Genomic DNA, 11,455 nt, shown 5'->3' with positions numbered 1-11,455 from the left:
CGTTCAAGTGCAGTGTGGATCTTTCACATTAAGCCAGAACGAGTGTGGAGTGTTCCTATATCAAAATAGGTCATTCATCATTCAAATCAATTTCCAAACTATTTAATTACATCCTGAAAGCTGTATAGGACACTTTAGAAATTTCTGGGAGAGAGAGAGAGAGAGAGAGAGAGAGAGAGAGAGAGAAAGAGAGAGAGAGAGAGAGAGAGAGAGAAGAGAAGAGAGCAAAAGAGAAGCAAGGAGATAAACACAAGGGTTGACCCCTTCAGATAAGCTGCTAAATACTGGACAGGCAAACAAAAAATGGTCCCAAAAAGATAACCTTTACCTTTTTACCAGTATTTAAAATGTGAGATCCCCCACACAAATCAAACAATGTAGTCTTTCTTCTGGTGGTCAGCTTAAAAAGGCTGTCAACACATTGATTTACTCTTTACTGTATGTACATGTATTACACGTTACAAGAAGTATATACGTCCACTACAGCTTAAAAGGGTTAGGTTTTTTGGTTACTGTTAGGTATGTGTACATATTACACACTTTGTTGACCTGTGCCTAATTGATGTAACAAGGACACTAAAATGTACAGCAAAGTACAACTTGAACTACGGTAACATAAATCAAAATCACAGTGGAAACATACAATGAACTACTTACACGTGATTAACAACCACAGTGGTGGAGTGTGTCACAAGAGTCTGTAAACAAAGAACATGAAATAAAGCCTGATTCAGACGGGACTTTTATTACCTATGGACTCCCGGTAATTCGGAATAATTACAGAGAATGTCTGAGTTCTTAGTCCTGTGTGAATGTGCCATGTCCGCGATTTGTGAGGTAATAATTCCGCCGCAAATTACCTACTGTATTTCGGCGAAACACAGACGTCCTGGGGTAATTTCACATAGGCGTGCCGTTTGCACCCCCCTACAATGTCTGTGAATTGAGTAAATAACCAACGTTTATTTATCCCGTCTGAATGCGCCCCGTAATTGCGAATTACCAGGGGTCCATAGGTAATATTTATCCCGCGCGAATCGGGCTCAAGAGTATCCTTTTATGGTTTGTTTATGTCCAAAGCAGCGGTAAAAAGTTGAAAATATATCCAAAATGTCACTGATATCTAAGAAGTGTCTCTCTACAAATAATGCATCTCGTGCAACACTACGACGCAAGCTACGTAGGCCCTTTTAAAAATAGGTAAAGCAATGCTCTTTGGAAGGACCTACAAAGTACAATGAAACCACAACTACATAACTCAAACGTAGACTGAAAAGCCAGTGGCAAACTTAATGTACACAAAGCAGCATGAGGAATGGGATAAAGATGAGCAGGAATTGAAATATTTGTACGTTGTTTACATATGCACGTATGTTTATGTATTTATATTTTTGACGTCTATGGTGGGGACGTGAAGGCGAACATGTTCAGAGGTTGTGTTTCAGCCAGCCTATCAAGTTGTCTGTCATGCGATGAGCGATCTCAAATTCCGCCGGCCACGTGGTGAACATGAGTGCGCCGTGGAACCCGCCCGGGTAGTGTTCGTGCGTCACATCGACACCGGCGCGTTTCAGGCGCATGGCGTACATCACCCCGTCGTCGCGCAGCACGTCATACTCGCACGTCAATATGTAGGCGCGGGGCAGGTTCCTCAGGGCGGTGTCCGGTACCAGCAACGGCGAGGCCCTTGGGTCGCCCATGTTGCGCAGCGGACTGTCACCTTGAGTACTAGGCGGTGTCGCGGAGACCACCGGAGGCGCTGTATAGTTGTACCCACCGCGGAAGTGCTCCGGCAGGAAAGCGCCCCAGTCCACGAACTTCAGCAAAGACGCCGACTCGGGGCCGTTGTGCTTGTTGGCGAGCATGGCCTGGAAGAATGACTTGTCGCTGGTGAAGTACTCGCTCCAGAAGCGCACCATGAGCGTGCGAGGCAGGATGGGCATGTGTTGGTTCTGCAGGTAGGATGGGGTGTTGAGATCCAGGGCTTGCACGGCTGGGTAGAGCAGAACTTGGGCCTTCAGATCAATCTTCTGTTCTGGATCCTGTTGCCACTGAGGAAAGATAGAAAGCATGTAAAACTTAGAGCCATCTCAAACCATTCCAAACATAGAACCATCATAAGCATTAAGCTGACAACACAAAATACATTACCCTGCATTAGCAAGCATCATTGGGGACTCCCTTGAAAACGAGATATCTTATCTCAAGGGGCTATCTCCCTAAGCAAATAAATTGATTGATTAGCATTAAACTGACAACAGAAAATGCATTACGTAAGGGTTAACGTTCGGCGAGAAGGTCGCTACCGTGGAATAGCAGCACGACAGAGAGAATCTTTAGACCCCGACGCGGAGCGGAGGGGTCTTGTTCTCTCTGAAGTGCTGCTATTCCACAAAGCGACCGACTCGCCGAAAGTTAACCCGCTTATTATATGGATATACTTAAATGCTTCACACATGGCGGGGACATTTCTTTAGACCTATTTAATGTTAAGATTGTTGCTGCGCAAAACAAAACAGTGCCGTTGTGGAACACCGCTAGGCAACAGCTAGGTAGCCAGGACAACAGGTGTTGTCTATCACAGCAGCTGATTAGAGTGACAAAAGACCGGACCCCCTGCGGAGTGATATGAAACATTCGCTTTAGCCACTGACTTGTATACAAGCCAGTGGCTTTAGCAGTGAACGTCTTGTTGCCATTGACAGCGGTAGCCAGGACAACGGGTGCTGTCTATCACAGCAGCTGATTAGAAAAGTCGCTTTAGCAGTGAAAAGTCTTGTTGCCATTGACAGCGGTCTGTTATAGACCAACCCGTCCGTTATCGAAAAATAACAGACGTCCGAACGTTGGGGAGCCCCGTTGAAATGAATGGAGCATTCGACAGATGACGTCACAACCATATAATAACCTGCATTAGCAACCATTATTAGCATTTAACTGGCAACAAAAAATGCATTACCAACTAGCCTAAAGAAAATCAGGCTGCTGTTTTTGATTAATATTATGTCTGGTTTCAACCACCATTATCATTGTTATGTTTCCAGCATTATCTTGGTCTTTTGTGAAACGTGGATCAACAGTGTTGCCATTTCCTGATGGCAGCAGTTTTGGGATTGCATCAGACTTATTGAGTCCAGGTGGAATGGAGGAGTTTGAGTCTGTTCTCCAAGTTTGTCGCTCATTTTTGCCAAGAACTTCTTTGTAAACAGTCATTGGAATTTTAAAATGTCCCTCAAGTCTTGTTATTGCTACCTAAGTAATTACTACTATGGCCATCACAGCACCAGCAGTTTTTTATTACTCTATTTTATGACATAATTAAACACCATTTGGCAAATGAACCATAACCACTGCACTAACAACTTTAGCCAAGTAGCTAGCAGCTTCCAGATTTATTTACACCTCACAACACAAGGTCAGCGAGAACATATATTAAAACATATTATCTAACCAATGTTCCCAAATGAAAAAAAAGTGAGGCAATTTTGAATTTCCTGTTCTTCCCTTCATTGGCTACTGTATACATGGGTTCAAATTTTTTGTTTTCTCCTGGCTGCGCGACACTAGCTGCGCACAACTCAACCTCTGATTGTTGGAAACCGCTGTCCGTACAAAAATGACCTCACGTGGTTGGCTGCCAGTGTCTTGCCCCTCCTCACAACATCGTGTTTATACACATGGTGAACCCATGTATAAAGGCACTAACAAAATTTGGTGAAGAGGTCCAACTCTAGTCTCATGTGAAAGACATTTGTACTTCCAACCTGCGTTGCCTTAAGTATGCCCCCTAACTACCAGTCTTTAAAAGCTTATTTAGGGCAGAGTGTTGAAGCAATCAGAATAAGGTGTGAACACTTGGAAGGATTTGGAATTTTTATTCAACCGCTAAATGTAATACAAACCAGAAACACTGTATTTTCCCTGCTCACCCCTAAATTGTGGCCTTGAGGCAAAAAAGAAAAGATGGCAACCATTGATACAAAGGTTGGAACCACCACTCGGAAGGATTTGGGAAGTTAGGAGAAGATATTTTTATTCACATATAGCTACTGAATGTTATACAAACCAGAAACACTGTATCTTCCCTGCTTACCCCTACATAGTAGCCTTGAGGCAAAAAAGAAAAGATGACAACCATTTGATACAAAGGTTGAAACCACCTTCAGTAGCACCCATGACAATAGACATGTGGTGGTCCTGCGGCATAAATGTACACGCATGGCTTCCTATCTATGTCATGGTGCTGTACTACTGCAGTTACCTGTTGAGCCACTGCGGCTGCCAGGTTTCCTCCGGCACTGTCCCCAGAAACAGCGATCCTGCCTGGGTCCACCCGGTACTGTGCCAGGACCTCCTCCTGAAGGAAGTGCTTGACCACGTGGTACACGTCCTCAAACTGCACCGGGAAGTGATGTGCTGGGGCCAAGCGGTATCTGTGCCACGGGAAGGACAAGCAGTCAAGCACGAAAGACAGTCAGATACATGTATGCTGTGCTGCAGCACGGCAATGTATTCTGTGAATTTAGGTGTATGAATTCGCCACTTAAAGAGTCTATATAACATATTTTTTAGAGTGCATTTGGTCCCAGAGTACTCTCTAAGTGTTGAATATGCATGTTTTACCGTGCACCCTAAATAGTAGGCCTAATGGTGCGGTGGCGTCCGCGCCAATGTCTTATCCTCAGTGTATTGCTCGGTGCGTAATTCCAAGAGCAGTATAATGAAACGGAAGAAAGGACACTGATGATGGGCAAGACCCGAAACGTCCCCTGTCTGGCGGTTTTATTTACTTTTTTCGGCTTTGTTGAATAGTTTTTGATTCTGCATTCAGCTCCAGTGTGCGACTCCGTTCTTACTGTGCACCCTACCATATGGGCTGCGTGATCATGGGGACCTAGGTTTGAGTCCGTCCTGGGTCATTTCCAAACCTTACCCCATCTTGTTCTCCACCTTGTTTCCTGTCTGTTCTTTGCTATCCTGCCTAATAACATCTCAATAAAAGCTAAAATAATCTGATTACACTTTATCTGACGTCCAACTTCCTTGGATACATTCATAGCAGCTGTTATACACATTGCATGGAGGATTCATGACTGTTTCGTAAGACATTCATGCCAAACCTTTCATAAACATGGAAGACAAAAGAACAGCATCTTGTCAAAATAAGATTTCAACCATTGCAAAGCAGCATTGCTGTTTTTGTTCTGAACCTTTCCTGATAACATCTAACTCCAGTGCCAGGGATGTAATATGGTCAAGCTAATATTATTATTTTTTTTCTCAGATGTTCTGTCCCTGGTAATTCCAAGGTAGCAAAGTAGTTGTTTTTTTGTGGAACTCATACCAGGACACAACAGATCACTATCCAGACATGTGCCCCTGTAAAATAGGTCTGCCAACACCCCTGGAACTGAACAATTCTCGCAATGCTGCTTTCATTAACTTTTATTTTAACTTGTTGCCGACCGTTCGTTCTACATGTTCATGAAAGTTTTGATATGAATGTCTAATGAAACAGTCATGAATGCTTCATGCACAGTGTATAACAGCTGCTATTAATGTGTCATAAGTGAGATGAAAGGAATGTGGGGTTACTTAAGTCCTGAGGAAAATAAATTCAAAATGTAGCTACATTTATCTAAATATAAACTTGAGTCAGCCATACCTTTGATCGTTAAAAAGTGCACATTCATCTCCAGAAGTATTTCAAAGGTTTCAACTCCACCTCAACTTATCTGACTTACGGTATGTCCTCATATTTTTTGGAGCTCAAGTCATCAGTGATGATGGGCACACCCACAACTTTACATATCTTGGTCAGAACCGTGTGGTTGCACAAGAGATGAAAAGTGGTGCCAACTCAAAAATGATGAATTTTCTACAGTCAGTTGGGCTATTTGAGATCATTTCCATCTTATTTAGATTACTAACATTAATCATGAACATATGAAAATGGCTGGAAGAAGAAGAAGAAGAAGAAGAAGACGATGATGATGATGATGATGATGATGAAGTAGAAGATAAAGACAGTGTATAAACACAGATAAGCAACTCTGCTTTGCGAGTGAAGGTCTGGTGGATCCCTTGAGAAGAAAATCTTGTACCTTAATAATATAAGTAGAGCGATGACAGTTACTAAGCCGTGCTTTAAAAGCACTCCCTATCCATGTTTTGACAAACCAATGTTTGCAAACAGACAGCCTGCTAAACACACAATGATTCACAAGTCTGGGAGGAACCGGTGATGATTGTGAAATGTGAAAGTGCTACCATTAAAGGGCCATAATCTGTGTTTAGATATAGATAACCCATTTCTTTTGGCATCATTCCAGGGCAGGTGTGGGGTCAAAAACTGGCACGGGCATTTTAGTCTTACACCGGCCCATCACACAAGGCAAGGCAAGGAAAGGCAAGTTTATTTATATAACGCATTTCATACACAGGTGCAACTCAATGTGCTTCACAAAGTTAACAAATGTAGGCCCTAAATGAAAGGAAACAGGGAAGAAAGAAGGAAATCAATTAGAGTCAAAAAACATTTAAAACATTAAGATAAAACATAAGGTAAAAATAAGTCTACAGTCCACACTGAATATGTAACAAGTGGGCCGGCCCTTAAAAATAATGGGCCGGTCGCAATACCCAAACGCACCGGCCCCTGAGGACAGTTGGCCCACTGGGAAAATGCCCTGTGTGCCAGACTAGCAGTCTAGCCCTGCCTCTCTTTCAACCCTGCTGCTTATGTATTCCTCGATCCTGACCTCTTGCAAATACATGCTGTTGACAAAAAGAGATAAGTGAGCTGATTTGGTAATACACATTTACACACATGACCTCTTCAAGCAGTAGGTTGGAAATACCTGATCACCTGTTGGGCTATTGTGAATGATGGCCCAATAGTGTCCTTTACCCTAGTCGACTGTTAGAGTTCATGACTCTAGGGAAATATGTGTAGGCTATGTAAGCAGACAAACTCAGAGTATATTCTCTGAATTCAACACCTACAGAGTTAGATTTAGCACTCATAGTTGGTCCTGCTCTGTGAGTGTTGACTAAACACCACAAAATGTACTGTGTGTAGAGCAAAGAATGACTCAGAGCACTTGAGGACAGATAAGACATTCATCACTTACTCCACAGACACAACGACTGCATTGAGCTCTGTGACCATCTGACGAGCAAGAAGATCATAGGGACTCATTCCTGGAAGAAGGGGAGAGAGAGAGAGAGAGAGAGAGAGAGAGAGAGAGAGAGAGAGGGCAGGGTGGGGGGAGAGAGGGAAAGAGAGAACCATGAGCAAGTAGGCTATGTGCATGAACGCACGTACACACATTCACATTCACATGCACACACACACACACGCCTGTGTACACGCACACACACACACACACACACACACACACACACACACACACACACACACACACACACACACACACACACACACACACACACACACACACACACAGATATATATACACACACAAATACATGTATGCACAGTTGGAAATAAGCATAGACAAATAAGCATTGACACACGCCTGTGTACACGCACACACACACACACACACACACACACACACACACACACACACACACACACACACACACACACACACACACACACACACAAACACACACACACACACACACAAACACACACACACACACACACACACACACACACACACATACGCACACATATACACACACACACAGTGATGTACTCAAAACAGAACAAGAGCGAATCAACAGTGACACCCATCCACACACTGTGCATGCTGCGTTGTGACAGACTGTCAAGCCTGCCAGGTCAGCCGATCCACTTCCTGTGCTATCATTACGGCCAACAGGGAAGCTGACAGGGGTGGACAAAGGGGTACGTTGTCCCGGGCCCAGGGAGAAAGGGGCCCCAGAATTGGGTCATCATTACATTAAATGTATCGGGTCGGGGGCCCACTTAGTTGATTTTGTTCCGGGCCTGGCCAAAGCTGTCAGCAGCCCTGATGGCCAACAATAGGAAGTGTGGCAGCCTGACAAATCACACCACAACAGACGAGCTGCTGTTTTGTCAGACACAGGATACACAGCCAAAATCTGATAATATGATACTGTACAGAAATCAAAAGAGGCAAGGCAACTGTTAAGAGAGAGAGAAAAACAAAAAAGTGCTGACTTTAAAATAAATACTGGTGATAGTATAATAACAAAGTCTCACAATGACATGTGGTTCATATCATGCATGCTGTGCAACCTGTCAAGAAGTGTTTTAATGTGGCACACAAACAAAAGTCTGTCATCTAAAATAAACTCGCAGAGCGATGATTCGTTATTTAGCCATGGCTAAATTATCAAACCAACCGCCACCTCATAATGCACCTAAGGCATTGTGTTGAAAAATCAATTACAAGTCATCTTGCTTCGCCATGCTTGGGCCCACATAATATCATTTTGCTTAGCTGGACCTTATTACATAATTAGAAATTCAAGGTCCAAAACTTTTAATGAGATCTGAAGTATTAATAAGCCTGAGAGCCAAAAGGCATTACTGGAGCCAGGGCCGTAACCAGACATTTTCAAATACTGAGGTCAAAAATTGTGTGCTGTACTGCATACTGTACATTTAGAATGTGTCAAACACTTCCGTCAGACTCTTAAGATTGTTTTTATTCATCACTGCCTTGGGGATAAATGTGGGTGGTTTATAAAGACTGAATTTATCATTGTTGATCATTATATATCGATTTTTTTATCATAGATACATTTTATACTACTGGGGGAAAAAAATACAGAGGACATGACCTCTGTGTCCTCAGTGGTAGTTACGGCCATGACTGGAGGGCTATTGAATCAAATTGAGAGTTATTGGAGTATGCGTATGATGCAACAAATATAGGGAGTAAATGAAGATAAATCATAAAGTTATCCATCACTACATGGACCTTGCGACTGATGCGGTGCAGCAATGTTTTTTAAAGTGTCTTGCTTATGAGAATCCATAACATAAATTACATTTGTGTCATTTTGAAAATGAACATGGACTCAAAATGGATGGTTCAAGTTTGACACAGAAGGAATGAGTGCACAAACACTTTATAAACAAGTTTTTTTCAGCTATTACTGACACAGTTATGTGATATCTCTTGATATATGACCTCAGACAAGGTCAGTGTCTTAGTCTGTCAGGATAGTGTTTAAAGAGTTAATTCAAATGAATGCCTATCTGGACAAAATATGCATGCAAACTTGCATGCAAATTCCTCTCTCCTCTCTTTCTCTCTCTGTCCTTCATTCGTGTACCTCCTTCCTGTGTGTGTGTGTGTGTTTGTCTGTGTGTGCGTGTGTGCGTGCGTGCCTGCGTGAGTGCGTGCGTGCGAGCGTTCGTACGTGCACTGCGTACGTGCATGCATGCATGCTTACGTACATGTGCGTATGTGTGCGTGTGTGGAAAAGGGATAGAGACACATTGATACTACACTTCTATCTTCAGCTTCAGTCTTGCACTAAACTGGCCGAACTAATGTGTATTAAGTCAATGTAGTGACGATGATCCTTAAATGTTTTTGCAAACAGTCCATGGGAACATCCCCAAATGGCCTACTACTGTAATTGACTCAGGTATGGTTATTCAAAGCATAAGGTCAACCTTAAAGAAAAGTCTTATCTTTAATTCTACTTGGAAACATATTCACAAGACTTCTGTTTGCAGCTGTGCCACTTGCTCTGTGATAACATTTCCGGGTAGGTGAAATTACAGACGCTTTCTAGAATATCTGTGGGCAGCCATGGATCAATTGTTATAGTGTTGGCCTTCAGATCAGAGGGTTACAGGTTCAAATCCCACCCTTACCTACACATTCATCCATGGTTGATGTGCCATTGAGCAAGGCACCTAACCCCCACATTGCTCCAGGGACTGTAACCAATGCCCTGCACCTAAATACCTGTAAGTCGCTTTGGATAAAAAAGCGTCAGCTGAGTGTAATGTAAAGTAAAGTAAAGTATCCCCTTGGTCTATTATGTAGTTTGCTCTTTCTCTTCAACTGTGTTTCATGTGGGGGACGTGGACTTTGGACCCCATCCTTCTTCCATGCACATAAGGTGTACTAGCCTGCACAGATAAACAAACATGATCTACCCATCAACTCTCTTGATTTACAATATGGATCTTCAAACTGATGCAGCCAAGTTGTGTGAAAAGGGAAGTCCCGACTGATCCACAGACAAAAAAAAGACCAAAAAAAAATGGTTCTACTGATGTATTTACCTTTATAACCAGAGGTGTCAAAAGTAAGCGTAAAAGTAAAAGTACTTTTGTGGTGTAATTACAACTCTAGCACGTGGCATAACATAGCTGTTACACCATTTACTCCATTGTACCTAATGAGATAAGATAGATTGTGTTGTTACTGAAAAATACTGAACACCTAACAAGGACCCACCACAAACTTGATCCAACCAGTAGAGTTAGCTGATAGTAAGACAAGTACACGGGTCTACTGGTTATTCAGATAAGTTACCTGTGTTGCAAGGAAACAGTGTGTCTTTTTTTAAACTTTTACTTTTACTCTTGATGCCTCTGTTTATAACTTAACGACATCAAACCTACTCTTGCACACACACCTTTAGCAAACACCAAAGTTGAGTCAGTGGGAACGCTTAGCATGGCCTTTTGCCCAGACACGTCCGCTCGGGACACGATATCAGTCTAGCAAACCAAAATCAACACCATTTGAGGAGAGCATTTATTTTTCCTTCAATAACCCCAAACAGACACTTGAGACATCAAGGGAGGACCTACTGGGCCCTAGCCGTGGGGTCAAATGGCTAGGGCACTGACTGCTGAAACTTGGGCTCGATTCCATCCCAAGAACATTTCATTTTCCTTTTTCGTCTCAAATACAGTAAAGGCAAGTAAAACCAAAATTGAAATGTAAAAACAGGAGGACTTACTGGAGCTTCCGAGACACCATCCCCCTCCGTGGAAGTAGACGAGGCCTCTCCTCAGCTCCGCATCCGCATCCGCATCCGCATCCGCATCTGCATCCGCGCTGTCGCCGCCCTGCAGGGCGGGTTGGTACACCACCACCTCCACACCATCGAAGTGCTCCTCTGTGACCCGCACCTGCTGGTCCGACACGGGCACCACCGCCTCGGCCACCGTGATGAACATCATCACCCCCATGTAGTCCCTCAGGCCCAGCAGCTCACTAAAGTCTGCCTGGGGGGTGGAGAGAGGAGGGTGGGGGTGGAGATGGAGGGAGGTTTAGATAGAGATGGGAGGATGGGGAGAGGAGGGTGGGGGTGGAGATGGAGGGGGTTAGAGATAGAGATGGGAGGATAGAGGGAGACAGGGGCATTGTAGGATGGAGAGAGACAAAGTGAATAGAGACAGGCAAAGACATAAAAGAGAAAGAAAGGTAGAGAAAAACCATGAGAGAGAGGGTGGCAGGAG

General features: G+C 43.5%; 1 protein-coding gene across 3 annotated transcripts in view; it reads right to left on the bottom strand.

The window, feature by feature from the left end:
* Positions 1–417: 417 nt before the first annotated feature.
* Positions 418–11,455, bottom strand: part of aadac (arylacetamide deacetylase) — a 13,898-nt gene continuing 2,860 nt past the window's right edge. For all 3 annotated transcript variants that reach the window (XM_063205678.1, XM_063205679.1, XM_063205680.1), the window contains exons 2-5: positions 10,954–11,221; positions 7,134–7,203; positions 4,262–4,433; positions 418–2,051 (exon numbers count right to left, since the gene is read on the bottom strand). In XM_063205678.1, coding sequence (XP_063061748.1) covers positions 1,428–2,051; positions 4,262–4,433; positions 7,134–7,203; positions 10,954–11,221 — 1,134 coding nt within the window. In that variant the 3' untranslated portion in view covers positions 418–1,427. The remainder of the gene's footprint in view (positions 2,052–4,261; positions 4,434–7,133; positions 7,204–10,953; positions 11,222–11,455) is intronic.

The sequence above is a fragment of the Engraulis encrasicolus genome, chromosome 8 (genome assembly GCF_034702125.1).
Source record: "Engraulis encrasicolus isolate BLACKSEA-1 chromosome 8, IST_EnEncr_1.0, whole genome shotgun sequence".
Lineage (NCBI taxonomy): Eukaryota > Metazoa > Chordata > Actinopteri > Clupeiformes > Engraulidae > Engraulis > Engraulis encrasicolus.
This window is presented reverse-complemented; position numbering and strand designations above follow the sequence as displayed.